The 27,011-nt window shown below is 37.4% G+C and overlaps 1 protein-coding gene across 2 annotated transcripts in view; it reads left to right on the top strand.

The window, feature by feature from the left end:
• LOC110053380 (xylosyl- and glucuronyltransferase LARGE1-like) overlaps positions 1–26,487 on the top strand; it is a 34,574-nt gene extending 8,087 nt beyond the window's left edge. The window contains exons 5-23 of one of the 2 annotated variants that reach the window (XM_089289552.1): positions 136–170; positions 1,781–1,876; positions 4,383–4,466; positions 6,506–6,583; positions 7,564–7,695; positions 8,970–9,065; positions 9,199–9,228; positions 9,607–9,713; positions 11,224–11,311; positions 11,633–11,737; positions 14,415–14,502; positions 14,643–14,767; positions 14,985–15,100; positions 16,069–16,105; positions 16,450–16,556; positions 17,329–17,401; positions 17,926–18,050; positions 18,872–18,970; positions 23,268–26,487. In XM_089289552.1, the coding sequence (XP_089145678.1) occupies positions 136–170; positions 1,781–1,876; positions 4,383–4,466; positions 6,506–6,583; positions 7,564–7,695; positions 8,970–9,065; positions 9,199–9,228; positions 9,607–9,713; positions 11,224–11,311; positions 11,633–11,737; positions 14,415–14,502; positions 14,643–14,767; positions 14,985–15,100; positions 16,069–16,105; positions 16,450–16,556; positions 17,329–17,401; positions 17,926–18,050; positions 18,872–18,970; positions 23,268–23,364 (1,718 nt within the window). In that variant the 3' untranslated portion in view covers positions 23,365–26,487. The remainder of the gene's footprint in view (positions 1–135; positions 171–1,780; positions 1,877–4,382; positions 4,467–6,505; positions 6,584–7,563; positions 7,696–8,969; positions 9,066–9,198; positions 9,229–9,606; positions 9,714–11,223; positions 11,312–11,632; positions 11,738–14,414; positions 14,503–14,642; positions 14,768–14,984; positions 15,101–16,068; positions 16,106–16,449; positions 16,557–17,328; positions 17,402–17,925; positions 18,051–18,871; positions 18,971–23,267) is intronic. The other variant, XM_089289553.1, reaches the window with a different exon arrangement.
• Positions 26,488–27,011: the final 524 nt, after the last annotated feature.

Below are 27,011 nucleotides of genomic sequence, written 5' to 3'. Positions count from 1 at the left end.
TATTTGCTTTATGAAAACTTCTTAAAACATAAGATGCAGATTCAATGGTACTTTAAAGGTTATGTAAAAAATATAACAATCCATGTTATCTTTTGCAGTTTGATTGATAATAATCTAATTTTTGTCTTTTTTCAGTTGACACAAGTTTTTACAGCACTGAAACTGTCAAGGTTAGACACTCAGCCCAGTTTTCCTTAATTATGTTTCATCTATAGAATACATGTAGATCATTTTATTACCCAACTGCAGCTAATACCCACCCAAATAACAGTACAAATGTACAGCGATATTGCACAGTACTGTTATTTGTACAGTAGAAAACGTGTTTGCCAGACAGGTCAGTGCGCGCACGCAAAACTGTCACACTCTCCTCTTTCACTAATAAATTTATTGACTACAGCAGTGGGATTTATAATAAATCGCTTATTAGGTGTTTTGGTATGTAGTATCGCTCTATATTTTTAGGAGTTGTGCTGTATTTTGACAAGCCCGTAGGTTGAGTCAAAATACAAACAAAGAGTAAAAATATACAGCGATACTACACACCAAAACATCTAATAAGAGATTTATTATAAATCCCACTGCTGTAGTCAATAAATTTATTTGATATATGTTACATGTACCTGTCATGTAAGCTGTGAACATTATGATTGTAATGTTACTGAATTCAAATGCTGTAACAACTGCTTTCTGTAGTATCTCAAGACATAGTATGTGATGTAACTAGGGAATTCTGGGAGAATAAAGATATGGCCACTTGAGAATCAGATGTGGTTTGTATTGTTGCAAACTTTGGTCTCCTCAACAAAACTTTAATTGGTCAGCAAGTATACACTCAAGTTGATATTGTAGTATACCTCTAGTGCTCTTTCTGTTCAAAGCTCATTAAGTTATTTAATACTGAGAATTTACCATATATAATTGATATTCAGGATGAATATGTACTGTCATAAAATTTTGACCCCCTCCCATCCAAGACATGGTTGACCACCCCCAGAAGTTTTTAGTTCCTTTATTGGGATGCAAATGGAATGCAAGACTTGTTTCGTATCAAGCTATGCACTAAGCTGCTAAATAAGCTAGCATATGTCATAAATTACCATGAAAAAGTAAACATGGCAACGCTCGGTTAATTTAAATTGAAAACCAGACTTTTTATATTAAAAACACTTTAGGCCGCCGCACACTAGCCGATTTTCTGTCTGCCGACAAAAAATCTTCACTTGTCGGCTGGTGTGTGGTGAATTCAGACAAGTCTGCGACAAGATCGGGGGCTTGTCGGGTGATATCTGACAGTGCTAGATCTCAAAATGTCTTGTCGGGCTTTGTCGGCTAGTGTGCAGTGGACCAAGACAATTTATCAGGGCTCACACACACCTCAACCAATTAGGAAATGTCATGAGAGTCACGTGAGTGGAATAGGTGCCATCTTGATTTTGGATGACTCGGTCCCAAGCATCAATGCGGTTAGTCACGACAAAAAAATCGGCCAGTGTGTGACACACTGATGGCCCGACAAATTTTAACCCAATTTGACACCAACAAAAAATTCGCAGTTCTACAACAAAAAAATCGGCTAGTGTGCTGCAGCCTTTAGAGATATATCGACTTAAAACCCCAGGATCAGTTCAAGAAAGTGATTGTGGCATTAGGTTTACTTTGGAATTTAACCTGCTTTTCAGCCAAGATTGTCTTTTATTAATATTTTTGATGTTTGTATGTGTTTTTAGCAATAAAAATTATGTTACAAGTAACATGCATGCTTTAATTAACCTTGCAGGACAAAGTGTCTTGGATACCAAATAAACATTACTCTGGAATCTTTGGTTTAATGAAGCTAGTTTTAACAGAAGCACTTCCACAATCTTTGGACAAGGTGAGCAGGATACTTGTATATGGTTAGTCATACGTACATTTAGGTGAAAGAGAGCTTAGGACTAGGCTCAGGAGTTATACTGCATGAAAGATCAGATGCAATAAAGGAAAGCTGAAATTCACAAAATAGTCCTGAAAAGTCTGAGGTTTTGTGAGTCAAGGGTGGAAGTGTGAAATTTCATCGGCACCGAGAGAGATTTGGCATATAGATAGGACTCAAGGGAATGCATACATGGAACCAAGAGAAATTTATTTCTCACACACACACACAAAAAAAGAAAAGTGCTTGGAACAATAATTGTGACCATTCTCGGGAAAACATACTTTAATGCTTATCTGTTAGACTGGCGAAACTGTTAACCATCTGTTAGTTTCCTGTTAGAAAATTTTCTTGTAAACGTTAGAGGTGTTTAGGTTAACCTAACCGTTAGCAGTAAAAGTCAAAACATTAGAGGAGAAAGTGCAAGCGTTAGCTGTTAGCCTGTATCCATTAGCCATTAGCATCATACCGTTAGAACGGAAAGCCCATCGCTGCAGAGCTGTTAGAAAAAATTAGCATCCGTTAAACAGTAATTTAACTGTTTGCTATCTGTTGGAATGGCTGGCAAAGGTTATAAGTGAAGAAATCTGTGTATTGCAAGACGTGAGCTATGTCTTGGCCTGAAATCAACTTTGTAAGCTACAGTGCAAATGCATGATATCTAGTGGGGTATTAAAGCAAGCGAGTTGACGAGCGAGTGCCGGGGATAGTCTTGCTTGCATTACGGAGACTAAGTGAGCAATGTAGTTGAAGAGGGAATAAGATGAGTGACTTAATTCCGGGTTTATTGTATGCATTTAATAATCTAGCTTGAGATTTGACAAAATTGTGTGCTGTTCACCGATAAAGTATGATGTGACTGAATCAATCAAATGACACCGAAAATGACAAAATGCTTGTAGAACTTTGGAGTCATCCACATTCAGTATGAAATTTGCATTAAGTTGTTTAGAGTGTAATTCAAGAGACTACTGTAGGCTCAAAACTTTTTAATTCCAGCGGAATGTTTACACAGTAGTTCATTCCAAAAAGCAATTGCGGCGAGATGTTTTTATGACTATTTTGATATGCTGGGATGCACGACTAAGGACTTTCGCTGAAGATGACAAAACGTTCTTAGTGAACTTTGGGGTCATCCACATTGAGTGTGAAATTTGGTTTAATTTGTTTACAGTGTAATTCAAGAGACTGGTTTCAAAACTTTTTAATTCCGGGGTAATGTTTTAACGACTATTTTGACACGCTGTTGACTTTGACTATCAGAACCAACACTTTATCAATGAAGCAAGCTTTGTCACGTCAGGTCGCAACAAATGTAAAAACATCAGCATTAAACATTACGTTGCAACGCATTGTGTTACGAATTGATTATGGAATTCATGCCGATACAAAACTTACCAGTCATGATTCAGCTTTTTCACTTGCTAGCATCTTACTAACATAGGACTTTATTCGGTGCCGTGGGCCCATGTCTCAACGAATTTAGCACTTGTTTTGAGTAGTGTTTCCATTTCATGGCCATGAATGTAATTGGCATTAAATTTTTGTGGGGATATTGACCTTTTCCTGTAGCGATTTATAAAACTGTTCTTTGTCTGTACAGTATGCATGGTGCCAATTGCTAACGCTCAAGCAGATCAGGTGCAAGCATTCAGGCACTTTCACGGTTATCCGTTAGATTTTTCTCTCAGCTGTTTAAACCATTGCCGATCGTTTTCATGAGCCGTTAGGCAGGATTACTAAGCCGTAAGACCATTAGGACAAAGCATTAGAATGTTATAATGAGCTGTTGGGCAAAACTTGCTAGCCATTAGAACGTTAGCACAAAGCATTAGAATGCTCTGAAGGCCGTTAACTATCCGTTAGTTATCTGTTAGTTTTTAGCCGTTTAATGGATAAGCGTTAAAGTATGTTTTCCTGTGAACAGTCACAATTATTTTTATAATAATTATAAATATGGGAAAGAAACGAAACTTAAACTTACAAACCATTAGCTATAGCATTAGGCCATGGACACCTGGACACAGATACAGCTCTTTGGTTGCATTCTTTTTATTTTTATTCTGGATTCTTCTTGACTACATGTAGCTCCATTATTAGGAGTTTAAGTAGCCACAATGGCAATAGCAACAGGAATAGGAAAATCACTGAATAAAAAGCTTAATGTACTTAATGAGCTGTACAATGGCTGTGCACATGGGTTATAATTCTTGAGTACATTTCTTTGCCGTTCTCTACAAAACAACAGAATGAAATTGCCAAATTCTGCATAGTCCTAAAGAGAATGAACCATAATGACCAATCTCTTAAGCTCAGTTTTGGGATAGCTCTGACAGTGCAAAACTGAATGAACCTAGATTCTCATGAGATTCATATTTTGAATATAAAATCATTGTTTAATCACCTTCCTTGGCTTTAATTTGCTGTCATGGTTGCTTAAGCTCCTCACTGTTTTATGTTTTTCCAGGTTGTAGTTCTTGACACTGATGTTATATTTGCATCTGATATTGCTGAACTGTGGAGGATTTTTGATGAGCTTACAGGAAAAAAGGTCAGCTCTATTTAAAATTAGTAATTTGAAGTAAGGACTGTTATTAGTCCTAAGTGAGAAGTCAAGTTTAAGAGAGATACCTGATATTATAATCCATCAAATATTTTTGCTTGGATGCAACTGGTCTATATGCATCACTTGACTGAATATGCCCCAGCTAAAATTGGGGATTATCCAAATGATATTCCCTGGCAATATTTTCAAAACATCCCACATGTTGTGCAAATATTTGAAGGATAACAAACACAATCGCCTCCCTTTGGCGTGAAAATATATAAACAGTTACCTCCATTTGGCGCGAACATATGCTCACATATTTGTCCGTGGAAATTTCTGTTTCGAGAAGCGAACAGTTCTTTGAGAGCGTAGCTCAAGGAAAACTGTGAGCTTTGAGGAACATATAATGTCCATGGACAAATATATGAGCATATTTTTGCGTCAAGTGGAGGCTACTGTGGTTATTATCCTTTAAATATTTTTTGCAATACTGCTGCAGGGCTCGACACTAACTTTTCAACTTACTAGCCTAGTGGCTAGTGATAACTTAGATGTTACTAGCCAAAACCTTTTTTTACTAGCCAAGCAATTCGCAAAATTAACATGTTGTGAAAATTTCAGGTAGGTCCAATAACAGCAGATTTACTAGCAAAACTTGAAAGCACAACACAAGCAACTCTCTTTAATACATAACGTTGGTAATTATACTGTACTTAAACTAGTTTCAAAAAAGTTCCAGTTCCCAAAAAGACTTTCAGGACTCTGTTTTTTCTCTGAGACTTCCTTGGAAAAATATTGAGACCCCCAAGATGTCACTGTAAAAACTGTCGAGACTTCTTCACAGACAGGTGCCGTAGAAATGTTTCAAAAGCAAAACAACTATCTGAACAATACTGTAAACTGTCGTTGGCAAAATTTGACTGCTAAAAACGGCTGGGTTAAATGTCAAAGGAAATACATCTTTCTCATCTAATTATTTCTGTAGTGGTAAGTTTGTAAGTATGCATACAACAACAGATCACCCATGTATTGTTATGCTAAATGAAATGTGATCCCTTTACAGTTCCGCACTATTTTGTGCATGAAAAAAATTTCATAAAAAAAAAAGAGCATTGATGTGTGCTTTCAGAAAATCCTGTCTTGTTTGTCAAATGTTTCTTTCAACAAAATTAACATGTTCAAGTTCCAGTTTACGTTCCACCCAGTGAAAAGTAGACAAACTTAAATTTGCATACATGCTGAACTCCACATGCCCAGTGCCCTGATATGTCCACAATGAAATTCTGACCTTTTTTTCCAAGAAAAGTGTAAATTTTGTGTTTGTCTTCCTGGAAGAAGACAGAAACTAGTTCAGACATTTTCATTTTGTTGACTAGCCAAAGTGGCTAGTGGAAATCGAAAACCTACTAGCCAAAACTAAATTTCTGCTAGTCTATGGCTAGTTGGCTACCGTTAGTGTTGAGCCCTGCTGCTGTTCTGAAAACAGTTTTAGCTGGGGTATATTCCAGATTGCTTAGACCAATCATGTGCGAGTGAAAAACTTTGGTGGATTATAATCTTGAATATTAGTCCTTGGACATTATCTATCCCTCAAAGCTCACAGTATTCCTCAAGCTATGCTCTTGGAAAGTTGTTTGCTGCTCGGAACAGATAATGTCCATGGACAAATATCCAAGCATATTTTCGTGCCAAGTGGAAGCTATAATATTGTTTTTGTAATAATGATGTATTAAATATAAAGTCTTTTTTGACTTACAGTATCCATTTCACTCAGGGTTACTCAGGTTTCATTTTATTTCAATAAGAGTATAAGCTCAAGATTTCCTTTCTGTAGTTTTTCTAGAAACTGAATTATCAGGTAATGTTTCTAAATCTTCTACCAAAACATTGGAGACCTGAGAATATGTCATCATTACTGTATGTGCACACTGGCTGATAGTGTATGATAGCTCAGCCAATCAGATTGCAGCATTTGCATTAGTATACTTAGAAGAATTCTACTTATACATGTTATTTGTGGTTCATTTCTGTTGTTTAATCAGGCAATTGGTCTTGTTGAAAACCAGAGTGACTGGTATCTTGGTAAACTGTGGAAAAACCATAGACCCTGGCCTGCTCTGGTGAGTTTGTCCAATGCTTGCATTGCAGCATCTTCTTTCATAATTCTACCTTGTGCGTAAAAAGATCTCCTCAAATACACTGTTCACAGCCATAGTTATCTATCTATAGTTTCCTGAGTAATTTACTTGAAAAACATTTTAGGATGAGTTTGATTTCAGACAAAAAAAGTGCCCGAAAACAAGACTGTCCAAATTTTTAAGCATCCAAAATTTTAATCATATGTTACAGTACAGCATAAAATTTTTAAGTAGCTCCAAAACTCTTAGTTTACTTTGGGGAGGGAACTCTATTTGAGACAGTGCTTGAGATACATGTATGTATCGCTTGTAGAATTTGTTTTATTTTTTCAACTGGTATTTGTAAAACCTTGACGGTGCAGAAAAACTATCTTATTTACAGATAAGATAGTTACTTCAGGTATGTTTCAATAAAGAAATTTGTCTGAAATGAGATAAAAAGTGTTGGAAAATTAAGCATCCAAAATAAAATGTCTGCGATTTTAATGTTTGAAATTTTTTTTCAAGAAATGTACCTGTTACTCATGGGTCAGCAACAATATTTTATTTGATTCCTGTTTACCAAATGTGGTAAATAATTATAATTGTTATATGGCTAGCTCCGTGAGCGGGCAAGATGAATCAAATCCAGTGCTGTGATTGGCTACCCGAGCGGGCAAGATGGAGCTATCTTGCCCGCCTGGGACTACCCACCATGTCCCGCAAGAAAAATTACCCTGAAAGCCATAATTATAATAAATCCTTTATTGACCAAGCTTGTGCGGCCAAGATGGCTGGATATTGGCCTCGTTCTTTTTTTGGGAGTTTATGGACCTTGACTCCGTCTCAGTCCATAAACACGCAAATAAAAGAACTTGGTCAATATCCAGCCATCTTGACCTCACAATTGGTCAATAACCCATACTTATTGCCTTGTGCATGCGGGCCTCATATCAATGTAAGATCTCATGATTCTGATCCAGGGACGAGGGTTCAACACAGGTGTAATCCTACTAGATCTGTACAAGTTGCGTCAGACTAAGTGGACTAGTCTGTGGAGACTAACTGCTGAGAAAGAACTTATGAACATGCTATCCACCTCTCTAGCAGATCAGGTAAGCCATCTCATCTGTACTTCTTAGCATATAACCGTTAAGATTTGCATCTATTTTTTGTCTTTTTTTTTTTTCAAAAATTGGGTGGGGAACAAGTGAGTATTACTACATGTAGCATCTAAGTGTCCTATACAATAATTATGTGAGAGTTAGCATCAAGTTTACTAAAGGCTATTAAAAGCAATGCAGAATACGTGGCAAACATTAAGTTAATTGCTACTTTTCATCTTCCAGTGCAGAGGAATCATATTATTTTGCCTTTCTATTGTTCTGTTTAAACTTTTTTTCTATAATGGCAAGGTGCTGAATAAAATAAAAGCATTCTATGACCTTCCTTTTACAATGTATACTTTAAAAGTGAGTAGATCGTTCACAATCCTCCCATAGTTTTGCTTGCGAGAGAGACAGTATTATAACATGGTAATGCTTTCTCCCTTTTGCTGCCTGTGATTGGTTGAAAAATTAAAATTGGCATCTCAGCACTGAAATGGGTGTACAAAAGCTTCAAAGTTCAGAACTTTACAAATAACAGTTGCTCCTATGACCTAATCTTTTACTTTTTGCCATTTGCACAGTTTAGACAACTGTTACTGTAACCTATTATGTGGCACACATTTTTTACGGCTTCTTTTCGCATACAGTTTCTATGTACATGTAGCTTTGATACATTTATGTCAAGTTTGGTTTTATACAATGAAATTGGAAAATTCTTGTGAATTAACATAACAATAAACACAGCGTTTTTGTGCCAAACATGGCTATTGACATTTTCTTAGTTACAGGAAGAAATTGATCAGGCAGGTTTTGATCATACGCTAGCTAGGTAATCATTTCTTAACTGTAAACTCTCCTCGTGCAGTCAACAAAACAACGCTATAATTTATAATTTTCGTCAAGCATCATCTAAACACTTAATTACCCATGTGCCTAAAATTTACGTGTTGTTTTAATATCATTGTCTAAAATTTAGTCAGCTTGGCTGGGCTCTTGCTTGTGGGGCAAGTGAGCAGAGAAAGTTACTTCCCTGAGAGGAAAATATTCTTGTTCCAGACAAGTGGACGGGGGCTTTTCAAGCTCTGCTCATTTTGGGCTTCATGGCTAATTGACTCCACCCAATGCAAGACATATTTTCTCCCTGTCAGTAATGCTGTCTTAAAAATTGCATTTAGTTTATATTACTGTCAAGATCTTAAAATGAGGGGAAAAAATAAACTATTCAATTTTTTTTCATAGGATGTTAAAGTAATTTATATTGATGCATTATTATTTTCAAGGACATATTTAATGCAGTGATAAAGAGTCATCCCCATCTGGTATTGACACTACCTTGTACATGGAATGTTCAACTTGGGGACAATACTCGCAGTGCGGTAGGTGTTCTGTAACCCATTTAAATACCGGTAATTGTTCATTCAATGACATTCTGTGTGATGTTTGTAAATAAATCAGCAAACAGTCAATTACTTTCTAATCAAAGGTAACTTGTTTCTCTTTAATTTGTAGACCTGTTACAAGGATGTTTCTGAATTAAAGGTAACATGTTTGTTTACAATAGACAACAGTGTAGGTTATACACCAGTCAGTTTTCCTTTATCTCTCCAACAACAACAACAACAACAACAACAACAACAATTGAGGCATATATAGTGGCCTAATTAGTAATACATGTAGTTGTGTACTCTGGATTGAAAGGGCAAGACACTATATTTGTTTTTTTCCTATAGAAGGATTGTTACTCTCCAGAGTGGTGTATGTTCTAGTCCATGTCACTAGTTACTGCTGACATCTTGTTATGTTGCCAGTTCAAACCTGGACCAACATGAGTCCACCATACCAACATGCTAGTCCAGTGCCAGTCATGATTATTTTTATATGCTGGAAGGTCAATCTTTGACTGTTAACAACTGGCAGGTTATTCACTGGAACTCACCCAAGAAGCAGCTAGTGAAGAACAAATATGAGGAGTTTTTTAGGAACCTGTACTTGACTTTCCTGGAATATGATGGCAACTTCTTAAGGTAACTTACAACATTCTTTATTGTTTCACTTGCCTAACAGTGAGTAAGATTGCATTGTACACTGTTACTCTGTTACATTGTACAACTACAGTACAGCCCAAAGATAATGCATGTGCAAGAACTTCTTTTTGCTTCTGCAGTCCAGCAACTTCTTGCGGCTTCTCGTGGGTAAACTGCAAAAACACAACATTTTTACTTCTTGCAGCGGCTTGTGTGTTCTTGCTGTGCAAGAACTTCTTGCGCCACTTCTTGCGCGTGCATTATTTTTGGGCTGTACTGTACAGCAGTTGTAAGCATACTTGTTACTTAAGATGATTGTTGATCACAACACTATTACTTTCAGATAAAACTCTGGTATTTCTTCAAACAAGCATTTAGTTTGTCAAAACTTGTTTTGTTGTGAGAAAACTTCATTGGAAAGCTAAAGAAAAACATCTGTGCCCTGGAAGGGGTCTAAGCCATGACCTTCTACACTCAATCATATTCTCTAGCCACCACATACTTTACATACTCTAACTGTACATACTAGTAACGAACAGGGAGACTTAAAAGTGGTGATCATGTGGCTTCATCTACCCCATAAAAGGTGGACATCCAAATATGATCTACTCATGAAGATTTTTTTCATGGCCAATGAAAACTTGCAGATTCACAGAATGTTCATGGGCCATAAATTTTTCAACCCATCAAAGATGCAGTAAACATCATGTAAAGTCTGGTGTTGAATTCGTGGTGTTTTCAACACCATTTAAAACCTATTTGAAAAAAAACAAACAACTTTCTACCATTTAAAATTTAATGGCTTTTTTTAATGAGTATTTCATGGTCTAGTACACAAAAATGGAAGTTTTCAAAGGATTATCATGGCTTTGTAATGCTTTTACCATGGTAACAAAACCATGAAAATGGCCTTAATTTTGACCATGAAAATCTCATGAAAAAAGCCTTGAAAATGTTGTGGATTTTACTGGTCTTTGACATATCAATCTGGTCTGAGTTAAGTCATTTTGTAGGTTCATATTTGATTGTCCAGCTGTGTTGTAAGTGATGTAGTCATCAATGTCAGATCATCCTGTGTGGAGGAGGGGAAAACTCAGGGAGGCGTAAAATTAATTCAGTGGCCATGGAGGACAAATGGTAAAATCCAAGACTCGCTTGAATGTCAAGATCATTGGTTTAAAATCCAAGACTGAGACTTGAATGATTTTGGACTCTGAGACAGAAGGAAACACTTACAAATGGCACTTTAAGACTTGTCCCAAAGGATTGCAAGATTTCCTGATTCTATCCAAATTTTCTGAGACCCACAAGGCAGGGGAAAAAGTCTGACCCCCCAGCGGAAGTTAAGCCGATGACCTTCTGCACAGTGATCAGATGCTTTGACTGCTGAGCTACAAGGAGGCTCATGCATGTTGGGCTAAGTCATTTGATAGCCTAGATTAAGAATAAAAGACAATTATTAATGTTGACGTAACTTGTGAGAAAATCAACATGAGCAATATTGTTTCAGGTGGTGGATATTCCCTTGTGATGAGAGTAATAACAAGATAAGTGAAAATACGGAGGGAAACCCAATCAAACAGCAGCCAACAGAGAAGGTACAAGTCAATTTGAATAAAAGTATTAAACTATTCTACAGAGTTTTCCATTTCAGTGGAAATTTTTTCGTGCCTTTAAAGTGGCAGTAAAAGATTTAGAGTTGGTCGGTGTTGATCTTTTGCTATGTAGGTGAGATGTCACTGACAACTTGAGCGTAAACTGCCTGGCAAGAATTGCCAAAAGATAGCTTGAAATCAGCTCCCTTTGATAGTTGTTCTTGTCTTAAGTGTAACTTAGTTATCTTTAGTTGCTCTTCTCAAATGTTGTATCTCTAGTAAAATAGTGGGCGTATTGTATGACAGGGCAGTGTTTGTTTCCAGAGTGCAGGTAAGATGGACAATGAAGATGCTTGCTTTGAGTTTAGACAAGAAAGGGATTTGATGTACAGAACTCATCTATACTATCTGGATTATGAATTTTCACAAGTAAGTAGGCATTCTCATCTCAGGATAGGTTACTCTGAATGCAAGAGAAAATAAATTACCAGTATAATAATGCTTTTAGCCTGTTAGTGATGTCATTAATTTTTTTTGGACAGGACATGGGGAATGTGATTTGTATACATGTAAGGATGTTTGAATACGTATGGGTTATTGACCAAGTGTGAGGTCAAAAGATGGCTGGATTGGCCAAGTTCTTTTTTTGCGTGTTTATGGACCGAGCTTGAGTTGAGGTCCATAAACTCGCAATAAAAAGAATGAGGCCAATATCAAGCCATCTTGACCTAACAAGCTTGGTCAATAAAGGATTTATTATATGGCTTTCGGGGAAATTTTTCTTCCAGGACACAGTGGGTAGTTCCAAGTGGGCAAGATAGCTCCATCTTGCCCACTGGGGTAGCCAATCACAGTGCAGGATTTGATTCATTTTGCCCGCTCACAGAGCTAGCCATATGATAAAGTCACTTAAACAATTTGGTTGTCATAAAAATGATTTATCCAGAAACCAAAAATGTAAAGTCTGAATTGAAAATGGTTTCAACACCGCAGGTTAACATACAGATTTAGGAAATTATTAGTAATACTAATTGAACTGGATGCAGGACAATTCAGGGAGTAATTGGGTAAGTAATTTCAAAATTGGATGAGCAGAAATTGCAAGGCCAATTTGAAATTATGAGCATAATAACGCCCTGAATTGTACTCCACTGAATTTATAACAAATTTCGAAATTAAAAAACGTGACAACTTCATGTCACTTAAAGTGTGTTCCTCAAATTCTGGGGTCATTGAGTATTCGTACATTCTCGCTATTGTTCTTACTTATCACTTATTCATAACGATGTCCTGCCGACAACACAGCATGTTTTGGAGGAGTGCAAACTCTTTGATGTAATTGAGATATTTTTCTTTTATCAACAGAGAAGAAATAAAACCCAAGGGACTACGATAATGTCTGTTCTATTGATTTTAAATTCATAGCATCATTCACACAATTTGTAAGCAAGTCACACATCGTGATTGTCGTAAATTTCCACTTACGCAGGAGGTTAAATCATGGTTACGTGGAGGAAAATAGAGCCCCCTGAGTTTCTTTATTGGGCAAAGAAAGAAAAAGTCATCAAATAACTTGTTTAAATTGTATTCTGGGGGATCAGATGCATTGAATAAAACTTGGCGGCGGCTCATATCTTAAACACTCAATTGGCTTGTAAAAGAAAAGAATCCTTGACTAAATCTCTTTTAAGAGCTTGTAGAAGGCCTCCAATTAAACAGTAGTGGTCAGAGGAAAATTTTAAACCATTAAGTGACCTGGGCATTCACCACATGTTGAAAAATAGTCCTAATGCATTGGAACATGGTTGCGCATAAAATAATAATGGCTGCCAGTCGCAAAAACAATTCTAATTCTGGCGTCCTGTGATCAAAACAGCTACATGTAATTCAAGATCTCTTTTTAAAGCTCTCAATATAATCTGTAGTCATAAAGAAATAATCTCTTAAGCTACATACATCGTGAAGAAGCCAAATCCATAAAATGTTTGCAGTGATTACTTTGAGTTCATTCACACATCGCAGACAAAAGGCCACAACATCCAGCAGTTTAAGCCATTTCAGAAAGACACACTTAAAGCATCGTGAAGTTGTAATGAGTCTTTTGAGAACTTCTTTTGAGCTAGAAAGTCAGTAGTGCTTTCGATAAGTTCAAACAACTGTAGGAAACCATTGGGAAGGGATCCATTAATGCATGTGTTATTGCTGTGTGAAGGTTGTAGGTATCCAATTACAGGTGTCCAATTACAAAAAGTTGTAACTGTAATTATTGGGCATCCATGTCATGGTGCCGATTATGTGACAAATAAGCATGCAGAGAACTAATCCTTTTCATCATTGATCCTTATCACCCTCAGGGGAACGTATAGGGCATCCACCAGTACCCTGTAATGCATGCAGTTCTTTGCTAATGCTTTAGCTCTCACCCAGGAGTAGCCCACTCTTTCATGGACTGCTTCCAGTTGTTCCTTGACTGTCCAACTTTCCTCTTTCCTTGTGGTTGATAGTTCAAGGCTAGTCTTGCCACATTTTTCATATAATTATCTTCTGAGCATATGGCCAATTCAACACCATTTCCTGTGCATTACTAATGTTACTAGCATTTCCATGTTTGTCCTTAAAATAATGTTGATGGACAAGAGAAAGAAAAATTTGTCTTTGATTAAACAATGTGCCCTGTAAAATGTTACTTAATATTTACTTCTCCTGAAACTGTAACAGATGGCTGACATTTCAGGCAAACCTTTTTCCTGTCGTATGCTGATCATGACTGGTTAAAAATTGGGGTTATTTTAAATTTGCTTAGGGCTCAGCAAAGAATGGATTTAGATATAGTGAATATCATGTAGTCGTAACTACATTTATTTATTTGTACTACTTTCCTTGTAATAAATTTCTTACGCTATCAAAAAAGGACTGACTTTAAACAGGACTGTTTTAATTTTCTCATTCAGGGATTCACCTTGTACACATCAAGATTTTAAGCAAAGTACTTGGTAACCGCTTTTTAGTTAACTGATCATGATATTTGGCTATAAAATGACATGTTGCTTAATGGTGTTCAGTTGTAAGCTTAAATACTAAGTTCATTTTAACTGTGTTTTGGCAGGTAGTTGAACCCTTTGATGTCACACTTGTAGTGCAGATGTCAATGGCCAGGCTTCAGATTCTTGAAACGATCTGCCTTCACTGGAAAGGTAAAAATCCGCAACAAGTCTTCTTTATAACACCTCCCCCTAGGGGAATCTGTTTTTATTTTGTGCATTGGATGAGAAGGCATACTCTGTGAAGTTGTTGTGATCACTACCATTTGTGTCCTATGGTTCTGGTGTCGCAGGTCCCATTAGTTTGGCTCTGTACATGTCTGACAGTGAAGCTCAACAGTTCCTGAGCTATGTGCACAGCTCTAAAGAATTAGCAAGAAGAAAAAATGTTGGATATCACGTTGTCTTTAAAGAAGGAGTAAGTAATACTTAGGGCCACTTCATTTAATACCACTCTTTGCTCTGCCACAAGTTCCCAAATTGATGACTTTTTTGTGTATCATTGGCTTTTTGACTGGCCGATCTTGAGAAAGTAGTAAGAAAAAGTTACAATTATAGTTTATAGAAAAAACTTGCAAGTGATGGTGGTGATGATGCATGTACTCGAACTTACCAGCTAAACATTTTTTCCTCAGCAATTTTATCCTGTAAATTACTTGAGAAACATTGCTTTGGAGAATGTACACACGCCATTTGTGTTTCTGGATGACATTGACTTTGTACCAGCTCCTAGAGCATATGACTCTTTAAGGTAGGAATGAATGTCAGAAAGTAATGACTGACCCTTTCAGGGAGTAGTATATATTGTTGGTTTATCTCTACCTGTACTCTTCACTGCATCTGGCCCAAATTGACCTCCCAACTGTCCATGCAGAAAGTGGCTGTGGGTGCAAGTGCCTGGATCCTGTAGGTTCTCTGATTGGTGGGTCAATGGGCAGGAGGTTATCAGTCCTTCAGCTCTGACAACTGTCCAGAAAAGCTCTTCATCTGTGATATCAACAAAGCATAGGATAGCACAGATGGTTCTCTTTGCAGCTTTTATTATCACCTCATGGGCACTGCTGAAATGTGGAGCAAGAGGCATATTGAAAGTGCCACTTGGCACCATGGCTTGCTTCATTCTCCTTGCATTTTTCTCATTTTAAGGCCACTAATTCTTTCAGTTCAGTTTTTGATCCAAGAAAATCTGTCCTGTTACCTGAAGGACATCTCTTGTACTTAAGGTCATGTCATGATGTCATTCATAAAAAATGCCACCAACATTTTCACTTCAAGCCTCTTACATAGTGTTATTTAGGCATAAGTGGCTAGTATGTTATTTGTTTAGTTTGAAGAAACTTCCTGACTTTGTAATTGAAACAGAAATTAAAACATCTGGGGTTGAGTTTTAATGAACTTTTTTCCAAACCCTAACTCTAACCCTAACCCTGTGGTCTTCACCTTATAGCATTTAGCTTCTTTTTTGATCCCAGTTCTAAATGCAGTTTCTGTGAACAATTTAGTCTTTGTTTTACACTGGTTTGAGAGTGCAGTGTTAATCCAATTCCCCCTTAATCCAGGACTATAAAACTCAGACTTCATTGCATTTAGGATTAATAAATTGATCTTATGGACAATTTTCTTCTTACCTCCTCTGAAAAAATGGATGTTTCCAATACACTTCTATTGACTATGGGGAAGTGATGTGACTTCAACAAGCTGTGATTTTCTTTTCTACAGGAAATCACTGAAAACAGCTTCAAACATGAACAAAAAGGTAAGTTAAGTGTAGAGGGACCCTTCTGCAGTGCTCAAGATTACTGCAACAAAATGAGGAATTCCATGAAAAATACTTAATTTGGCTTGTTCTGCATTTTCAAACTTTGGCTGCTATCATAATGATAATACCAAATACCTGGAGAAGGAGATGATGCATCAAACTTTGGCAAGGAAATGAACAAACAGCTACTGAAAGTTCAGCATTACAGAGTAACTCCTCTTTTGAAAATTCTGAAAAAAACATACCTCTTGAACAGTTGTTTCATATGAATTCAATTGAAATCTGTAACCATTCAGTCCAGTTAAAGTTAGATATGACACATAATTTTCTTCTGTTTTCAGGCTTTTGTCGTTCCAGCATTTGAGACACTTAACTACAAACTCTCTTTTCCCAAGACCAAAGCACAGCTGTTATCACTTTGGGATCTGGGTTCTATATTTTCATTTGGGTAGGAAGAGAAGTTATTTGAAAAAATTGAAATCATCCATGTATCATTCAACTGTTTATTCTTGGCTGGTTGATGTGATTCTTAAAAACAAAGGATCAGATAGAACAAATTCGTAATAGTGTTTGATACCAGTCAGCGGTACAAAATATGTGCCTTGTGCCTTGCCCTTGTGGTAAACTGTTGGTGCCTCATAGTCTGCCTTTCTGCCTTCCAGTGTATGTTCTATCTATCTGACTAGACTCAAGTGAGTACTCATGCTTACATGCACCCTTTATGTGCAAACATCTCGCAAAGAAAAGCAATTTTTTTCAAGTATCACATCTCAAAGAGAGACAGGAATATTGGCCTAATGTTAGTGAGCCGGTCACTGGATGGAGAAGTGTACATTCCATCCCTGTTCGGGGACATTGTGTTGTGTTCTTGGGTAAGACACTTAACTCTCGCAGTCCCTCTCTCCAACCAGGTGTAAAGATGTGTACCAGCAAATGTAATGCAGGGGGGTGGGGGGAGGGTGGGGGTAACTTTGTATCATCCCATCTTGTGGGGTGTAGAAATACTCCTAGTCTAAGAGGGAACCAAACATGAGTGCTGGCCAGAAGAGAAGGGGTAGTCAAGGCTCTTTTTTTTTTTAACCACAGACTTACCACAGACTACCTTACCACACCACAAAGAGGATCAAATTAGTGTTGTTCAATGTTGATACGTAGGCCAGTGCAATGCCACTATTAAATAGCTTACCCTTACTTTGACTGAAGTCCACGTTCAATTTCAGGCAACGTGTGTGGATTAAGGGCCACGCTCCAACTAACTATGCAAAGTGGAGAACAGCTACTACACCTTACACTGTACGTACTTCAGGGTAAACCAGTCATGTTTTTTACTTGCAATTTTCTAACTGAACAAACAAACATAATTTCTTAAAATGAATAATCAGAATACATTACGTAAGTACGTGTAGTTTGACCAATTTGTACATTACAATCTTTATCATGCATTGAGAATTGTTTTCAGATTTATTCAGGAATAAAGAAAACTGTTTTCAGAGCCTGATGGAAAACTAAATCAAGCTCTGAAAACATAGTGCTGTTGTTTTCTATTTCTATAATTACCTTTATAAAATTCACTTAGTAAGACCACCAATTTTGAGAAAATTGAGGTCTTGATGTAAATTTTTTTCGCAGAGTAAAAAGTAAAAAAGAATAGAAGAATCTAATGGAGGAAATTTCAAACTGCCTTAAAAAAGAGGCTCAAAATTGGCAATGTTATTTTTGCTAAACTCATTCAATGCATGACAATGCACTTTACACTTAGTGCTTGTATTGATATATTGGCTAAAGTACATGTACGGTGTGTGAATCCTTTATTACAGATACAATGGGAAGAAGACTTTGAACCTTATGTGGTTGTACGAAGTAATGTCAGCAGATATGACAGACGTTTTGTGGGTTTTGGATGGAATAAAGTGACTCACATCATGGAATTACAAGCTCAAGGGTTAGTTACAGCTGATTACATCTACACAGACATTATTGCAAAAAGATAATAGAAAAATTCATTGCTTGGCTCATGAGTTCATTAGCCTCACTTTTTTTCTTCCTGATTTGTAAAACGTCAGTCATGAGCTGAGTTTGACACCACCGTGTGCGTATTCATTTCCTTTTTTTAATCCCCTGGGTCCTTTTAACTTGTGAATTGCAAAAGCAAGTTGTGTGTAATAGTGGGTGATCAGATAATAATGTATTTCGTTTTTGAATTTTTTTTGTTTTCAGTTTACTTAACTTTCACCAAAGAAATTGGCCAAATCTGAGTTACCTGTTACCTCTTTTTCAAAGCGATTTGTTGTGCAAACTTTTCATATGAAAAATCCATGATTTTGATATGCATGAAAATAATGGCACAGATGAAACACATTTTCATATGAATAGTTTTACAAAAAGGCTCATTTTCACACAGAGGCAAGACGCATCTTGGAAATAGCCTCTTGGGACAGGTCTTCAGACGTAACACCTATATTATAATAATAATTTTTGCAAATACACCCTTTCATTATTGTAAGATCTTCTGCAGCTAAACACATTTGTCACAAATCCACCAGTGCAGGGTTATGAGCACTCTGGCAGGGCTTTGGCCACCAGCCTGATGAGACTGGTGACGTCTGTCATGAAGTGACAAGAAAAAAAAAATCAGTTTTAGTTTGTTGATGAAAACAGTCTTGGTCAACAGTGTTTTACATTAGTAATCATGATTACTCTGTAATCTTTTTGTTGTTTTAGTAGAAAATGGTAGCAAGCTAACTTCAGACATTTTCCCCTCAGATATGAATTTGTTGTGTTGCCAAATGTCTTCACCGTGCATATGCCTCACCCACCTTCACTTGACTTCTTTAAGTTCAAGGCCAGCTCTCTATATGCAGAGTAAGCATTATTTTTTTCCAAAATTTAATGGTAAGCCTTTAATGGCAGGTAGTGTTTAAAAGGGTGCAAACAAAGCACAAACTACTACATTAGTAACAGTGTTTGTGAATAGAAATCTAATCAATTCAAAGAAAAATTCTATTTGTAATCTTTAATTTTCAAAATGTTGGCAAAATATCATCTATGAATGCTGTAGATGAGCTTGGGAACATGAATTCTTAAGAGTGAATGCCTATAAAAATGGACCTAAATCGCCTATCAGTGGCACAAGTCGAAAAATCGATTTCGCTTGTATTTTGTCCATAGATAGGTCCTAGTAAGAATAGAAACGGACCATAGTTAGTTTCTGCTAATACAGCTTTCTTTGGTAGAAATACGCCAAAAATGATTTCGACCCGATTGGACTCAAAATCTACTTCCGGTTTTGCTGAATTTTCCGAATATTTGATTGCTTCGCGCTCCGCAGAACAGCTACTTGAGAATCTTTCAATGGATTTTATATTCAGTTCAGGTCTTCGTAGTGTGACTGAGCGAGAAATAAAATAAATCAAAGTTAGTTTTGAGCCCGAAAAGAGATAAAACTGACACGCAAAATTTTACAGTATGTCACAAGAGAATTATTGAATGAAAACATCGCCATATTTTTCTATGGGCTATAACTTTAAATACCATAAAAACACTTTCTATGGGTTAAATATACACCCACCTGTTAGGATATCAAAAAATATCTCTGGGCAAATGGTTTTAAGTCGCCCGCCTTGGCCTGTGTTTCTCGTAGATTTTGCCCAAAATCCGCCATTGGAATGTAAACAATTGCGTTACGCGGAGAGCCACTCTCGAGTAAAATATTCGTTTCCAGCAATCCGATGAAAGCAATTTTTGAAACGTTGTGTGGATAAAATAATGGAAAATGGTTTTTTTGTTGTTGTTTAAGTTAGTATAAATATATATGTTTTTTCATTTGCATTGCAACACCCACATCCCTGATAAAGAACGTTACTACAGTACTCCGGGAAATGATTTTAACACTTGTTTGTTTTATTGATTTCACTGATAACTTACAATACACTGGCAGTTTTAGAGATACACTTAACCAGTCCTCTATGGTTTATGGCAATTGAATTGCTGACAAATAAAGTCAAGTGGAAACACCATAATTTCTATAAACTACTAACTGCGTGACGGCATCTCAGCTCTTCTAGCTGTGTAGAAAATTTGTACCTACACAATATGCTCAAACTCAGCTAGAAAACCTGGAATTTCTTGAATTGAATTAGTCGAGGAAGAAATTACGTTTAAGTTTCAATCATACTGGGAAAAAAAATCCATCTTTTCTACTTTGGTTGTTTGATCAATTAACTGAAATTTGCAGATCATAACACTGGTAGACAAATCATGTAAACATTACAGTGGTCGATCTAGGACTAGGTTTACACTAAAGGAGTTTTTTTGGATTCGTAAAAGTTCCTGGATTCATCAATTTTAGAGTATTCGGATTAGTAGGGGTTTACAGTGAAAGGATATTCGGATTCTTAACCGTTTATACACGACGATAACTCCGGGAACATTCATGATGGAATGGTTAACAAGCAGTTTGTTGCCTCGACGACGAGAAACAAAATGCCTCCGAAAATAAGGCTAGGGGTAGGTTGAGACAGTCTGAAGCTTTCTTTCAACTCGCTGACCACGGTACTGTTATCCATCATGTCAGGTCCCTCCAGGTATTTATTCTGGTCTTTAATTAATATCTAGAACCGTCGAGGTTTTCGATCGTGCCATCGTCGTCATCTGCGCAGTAAAGTATAAATTGGGTTTCTGAGGAGTATGGCATGACCCATTATAAAAGTGATTACTTACACTTGAAACAGCACGAGGTAATCACCCAGCGACCGCCATCAAATGGCCATCAATGTGCCTACGACTCGACTACGACTGGATCATGTAATCCGCTATTTCCGTTCCACCGCAAACTCAAAAGATCACAGGCGGAAAAATATCCGGATTCGAGAGAAAATCGTTTACACGACAAAACTCTCCGGATTCAAAAGTTTTCGGATTCAAAGTTTCCACTTTAAATTCCGGATTCAAAATCTCCGGAGACACGACCAAACCGGGGAGTTTTTATTTCGGATTCGTCCACTTTTGTGTAAACGGCAAAATCAATCTGGCACGAAAACGTTCCGGATTCATCACGAATCCGGAACAATTTCCTCTAGTGTAAACCTACAATCCTGGCCATAAGTTGTTGGGACACCTCCTCTTTTTGCGCGCTAAAACCCACGATTTCAACTACGTCCTTAACGTTTTAGAACAAAAGATGAATAGAAGCAAGTACAATTGACCCCCCTCCCCCCTAGCAAAGTTGCATGAAAATGAAGCTATTCTGAAGACTAGATCGGATGTGGGAAAAAAGGAAAAAGGGACAATAGAAAGTGGTTAGATAGTTGTGTTGGAACCAAACGCGATTGCTAAAAAATCGCTATTATTGGAATAAGACGCGAATATCTATCTTATCGTCTCTTTAGTTCGACAATACTGTTCTAGGAGGCGAACAATTCTTAAAACGTGGCTATTCTGAAGCTATTATCAAGGATTTTTTTTTCCTTCAAGATTTTTATCAACATTGACAGGGGGGAGAGGGGTATGCGGGCTGGCGCGGTTTTGGTCTTAAGAGAGGCTGCCTGTGAAGACATCTGCCGTAACTGTCCCAACACTTTTGACCAGGATTGTAGTCTTAAATGAACAGCGAACACCCATCTTGTTTTGTTCGCGGAAGTCGGTCACAGAAGAGCGAATTTCAATGAAATATATATATATAATTTGATTAAAGAATTAGCCAAAAATAGGTTGGCCGCCAAAACAGTTTAGGGTTTAACCTAACTCTAACCTTAAGTTTTAAGACTGAAGAAAAAAAGAAAAAAGGCATTGAACATTTCAGTTGTTTGAAACAGAAACATTCGCGCACAATGAACCATATGTCTAGTACGTGCGTAACCTGGAAGGCAATCCGTCCAGCACAGTAATTGTTCAAATTAACAGCTTACCGAGACACTCGCACTGTCGATGCCTCTTATATATGATTTAAACTTTTAGGATTTGTTTACTTTACTTTTTCTGACTCTTTAGCAGGAGAAAAGGCACTAAATGTGCTGGTACATATAAAAAGGTTTAACCGAAAATTGATCCGTCGAAATCAACAAATACAAATTTAATCACTGTAACGTTCCTTCAGATCACGTAAGACTACAAACCAACAATATCAACTTGTCATCACGCTTAACAAATGAACTTAGAACAATTTTCTTTCTAAAACTCGTTCTTGTAATTAAAATGATCAAAGAAAGAACGACAGCCTAAAACGACATAGCAGTAACACCCGAACTCCAAGTAAATTGCTTTTAATTGGCGTTTTTAATTAACGAAATTTCCAAAGCGATGACTTTCGAAATATTAAAGTTAAAAGTGGTCCATTATGTTTTTCTTTTTTCTCCCAAATGTTCTAAGATAGCCATCCGCGGTTTGTTGGAAACGAATTATGTATTCAGGGTGACCGCCAGCGTCACGCAATTGTTTACATTCTCACGGCGGTTCAGGGAAAAATTTATGAGAAGCACAGGCCCAGGCGGGCGAATTAAAACTATTTGCCCAGAGATATTTTTTGATTTTCAAACAGGTGGGTGTACAGTTAACCCGTAGAAAGTGTTTTTATGGCATTTAAAGTTGTAGCCCATAGAAAAATATGGCGATATTTTAGTGCTATAATTCGTTTGCAACACATCGTAGTATTTTGCGTTTCTGTTCGATCTCGTTTCGGGCTCAAAGGAAACCTCGATTTATTTTATTTTTCGCTCAGTCATATCATGAAGACCTGAGCTGAATGTAAAAACCATTGAAAGATTCTCAAGTAGCTGTTCTGCGGAGCGCGAAGCAATCAAATATTCGGAAAATTCAGCAAAACCGGAAGTGGATTTTGAGCCCAATCGGAAAAAAATCGTTCTTCGCAAATTTCTCCCCAAAAAAGCTATATTAGCAGAAACTAACTATGGTCCGTTTGTTTACTAGCTAGGGCCAATCTATGGACAAAAAATGAGCAAAATCGATTTTTCGACTTGTGCCGTTGTTTGGTCCATAGTTATGGGCACTGGCTCTTAAGCTTTTTTAAAGTTTTCCTTTCCTTTACCTGGAAATCTGCAGTAAAAATTACTGTACCCTTCCAAGCAAATCTAGGTCTTCTAATTATTTATTGTATTTTTGCCCATATTTGAGGGTGGTGTATTTTATTTTTATTTTTTTACAGGTGTGTGAAAAAGCTTAAGCTACAATTCATTCAGGATATGATAGCAAAATATGGAAGAGAACATTTAGGATACATAGACATACTATTAGATAGTTAACGACTACTTGCTTGGTTTGTTATCATCTTAAGCGTGAACAGTTTCAGGCTAAAAGTCAATAGTCAAGGTAGTTTGAAAAAAAAGTTCTTGTACCAACGAGAACTCTGGGAACAATTTTAATAAACAAAATCACTGTGTTAGCCTTTAGGTGATGATAAACCAAGTACAATTACTTTACTTTTCTCTGGCTTCGTGCTGTAATTGCACGTACGGTGCATTTAGCTGGAGATAAAATATTGTCAAATAAGAGTCCTCTACTCCCTGTGCGTGTAAATACAGTCGATCTTTCTTGACCTCTCCTATACCCTAAGGCACAGTACTACGAGGGCTTCCTATGGAAGACTGGGCTTGATTTGCCCTGTAATTATGAGAAATTTGATCCAGGATGGCAAACAGTTATAAAACAGTCATTAGGATGTATTTCTTGAATACAAAATTGGTGCTTATGATAATTTTGGTAGCATTGTGATTTTTTTGGTGGGGAAGGAGGGGGCAGCAGGAAAGCCAGTGGCATTAGGGAAGCAGTGGGTGGTGGGGGGTAGGGAGGGGGGGGTTGATGATGCCTTAATCTTTTAATAATTTTTTGTTGAGTACTCTATGGCACACAATGACTTATTGGTTTGTGTCCTGAACTCCAGATTGGGTGGCCATCTTTGAGCCCTTTTCTTGGGAAAGACACATGCTGAATTAACACATCTTTGGGTTGTCATTAATGCAACCGACCATGAAATCCACCACGCAGTTCTCAGTAAAACTATTGCGTTCACTGTCTCAGCAGCTGTACACATCGGAGTTTGAGTTTCTGGGTTATCAGTGTATTGAAATGACATCTTCATTGCAAATTTAAATGAATTTTTTCCACGTTGCACTATTAAAGCCTCAGCGTGTAAAATCACTCAGACAAAAACAAAAGACGATGGCGCATATAGGAAACTCCCCTGGATGGAAAAATTGGACATATTTCGAACAAAGAATTCAGGTTACAAGTCCATTTCTGTGTCAGGTTAACTTTTCAATTCTCTTGCTTGAAGTTTGCTTTCAGCTCCTTTCAGTTACATCAAAAATAATCCCTTTCCAATTTGTACATTTCGAACCTGTTGTGCCCATGCAAAACTACTCAAGAGACTATTTGAAGAGTTTCTTTTAACCAGCCGTGACACTATTCAAACCCTGTACCACTCAATCTGCTGGCAATATATATTTACGAGTGCTACCCTCACGCAGCTTTTCTTTTCATGTATTGTGTAAACCAACCAACGACCCCATAGAAAGTGCAGCATATAATTCTTTACCCTTTAAATACCAACTACGCATATATGCGTAATTAATGGTCGTGCTCTTTATACCACTTGTGACGTCATCAATTTAAATGTCATCAGACATTCTTGATAAGTAGATGGTAGTACTAGGCTAGGCCTTTCCGCACAATGGTCAGGTTTAGATATCGACGACATTCCGACGTCGCAAATTGAAAAACGTTATCAGTTTTGATGCAAAAACGGTGGTAAAATGGTCCACTACGCCTATGATTGATCAAGGTCCATTTCTAGGCTTCGCCCGTAATTAACATCCAACTTTTCACGCAGCCAGAAAGAACATACAATGCAAAAGGTGGCCAGTGTCCAAATTTTGGCTTATGCGCATGCCGGGAATTGAAATTTTGCTCAATTTTGTACCTAATCCTCGAAAAATCTCTCCAATAGCAAAAAAAGCTTTCTTAGCAAAACTTAGGCTTATTTAGCGTCATGGCAGCTTATAAAACCTGACTAAACGGTTAAAAACGGTATTTTTTGGCGAAAGTTTGGTATTCAAAGGGTTAAACCTGCAAGCATGCAAAACTACTAACAGTTTGAGCTTGACAGTTTATTGGGCGGCACCGTTGTTGCGTAAGCATCAACAAACAGGATGATATTTCACTGCTTTGTACCGGACCTTTGATTGGTTCGATTCGAAAATGTTGGAAAATCTATTGTTTCAGTTCTGCCATCTGATTGGTTTTAGTTGTCTGGGTGGTCCTGGGATGCTTTCCATTATGCCAAAGATTTCAGAAATTTCGGTCGGAATTCAAATGGATAGGTCCGTTTCGGTTTCTTCTGACCGGAATATTCAGGATCACCTCTGGAGGTGGTCCACTTATTTCAGTCGGAATATTCCGACCGAAATTTACCGTTCCATTTTTGACAAACCGGTTCTTTGCCCTAATTAGGGAATTCGGAAAAGGACTAAACATGGTAAGAGCCATTCCTATTGGTTGACCCGGTTTAATCGGAAAATGTGACCATTCGGTTTGGCATAATGGAAAGCACCCCTGGTTTCCGTGATCACATTGTAACCTTGGGCTCTGTTCACCCATATGTATAAGTCGGTATTATTAAATAACTGAGATACTACACGTGCTCTCATTGGTCGATAGGAGTAGCTAGGAGTGTTTAGGTGAGAGTATGTAAACACGGTTGTGACGTTTTAGATTTGCACGTATTCTTGAGAAATATTTTATAGCAGCTTAGCAACAGAGTACTTTTTCCGTGTTTACATTGCCTCATCTAAACACTAGGGGGTTGGGGTTGGGAGAATTCTCGACAGTTATGCAAACTCAAGATACAGTCTCGAGTTCTCCGAACCTGCGTTGTGTTTAGATGAGGCTATGTAAACATAGAAAAAGTGCTCTATTGCTTAACGTGTTGGCCAGTTTCAACCTCACAGAATGCAAATCCTGAGAATGACTAGCATGTCATGCAAGGTACAAGGTAGTAAGGCCTGGTTCAGTGACAACAAAATAATCGCTCGTGTTTAGTAATGTTCACATTGACATAAAGACATGATCAGGAAAAATGATTTTTTCCCTTATGTGATTATGTTCATGTTCTGATATTGCTGTTTTCATTGTCAGGATGTTCACACTGCAAGCATAATGACATTCATAATGGCGTGTCGAACGTTATGTCTATATAGTTGTTATGTCGCTAGTGTGAAATTTGGCTGAATTTTTTAATCACTGAACACTCTCAAGGTACTCAGATCAGGATTGGTAACTGTTAAATACTCTTGAATCTTGAGTAAGGTGATTTAATGTGGACTTTTTTTATTTCTGTGAGCGGTAATAAACAATATGGAACATTGAAATGAAGTTTTATTTTTAAGCGATGACGTCACAAATGTGACGTCATCGGTTTATGCTGGCACACGACATTCCTTTGGATGGGCACCGCATGTTTGCGCTTATGTCGCGCACGTCGCGCACGATTCTAATTCCCCCCTCTGTGGAAGGGAAATACACTCCAGGGGGGGGGGGGGTAGTAAATAAACACTGTGAGTATTGTATGAGCACTGAGATATCTGAACTAAACCTATGTGTTTGGGAAACGCGATAGGTCAAGAGTCTATGTTAAATTTACGTATTGGTGAGCGTTGTTTAGGGCTGAACTAAACATATCTGTGGGCTTAAGAATTGAAGAATTGAAGATGAGCATTGAAGAAGTTCGCTGTGTTACGAAAAGGTGAGCTAGCGGAAGGTTTTGTCTTTATCAGAACTGGTTAATGTTGCTTAGATTATGGTCTCTTTAATGCAATACAGAGCGGCGGTTGGGTTACGCAACATCGACATGAAAGCCAAAGAATACTCAAGTCGTGCAAGAGGGAAGATTTTG

This window comes from Orbicella faveolata, unplaced genomic scaffold (genome assembly GCF_042242905.1).
Source record: "Orbicella faveolata isolate gen_17 unplaced genomic scaffold, um_ofav_v1 contig_2, whole genome shotgun sequence".
In the NCBI taxonomy this organism is placed as follows: Eukaryota; Metazoa; Cnidaria; class Anthozoa; order Scleractinia; family Merulinidae; genus Orbicella; species Orbicella faveolata.
Note: the sequence above shows the minus strand (reverse complement) of the source record. Positions and strands in the feature narration are given on the sequence as shown.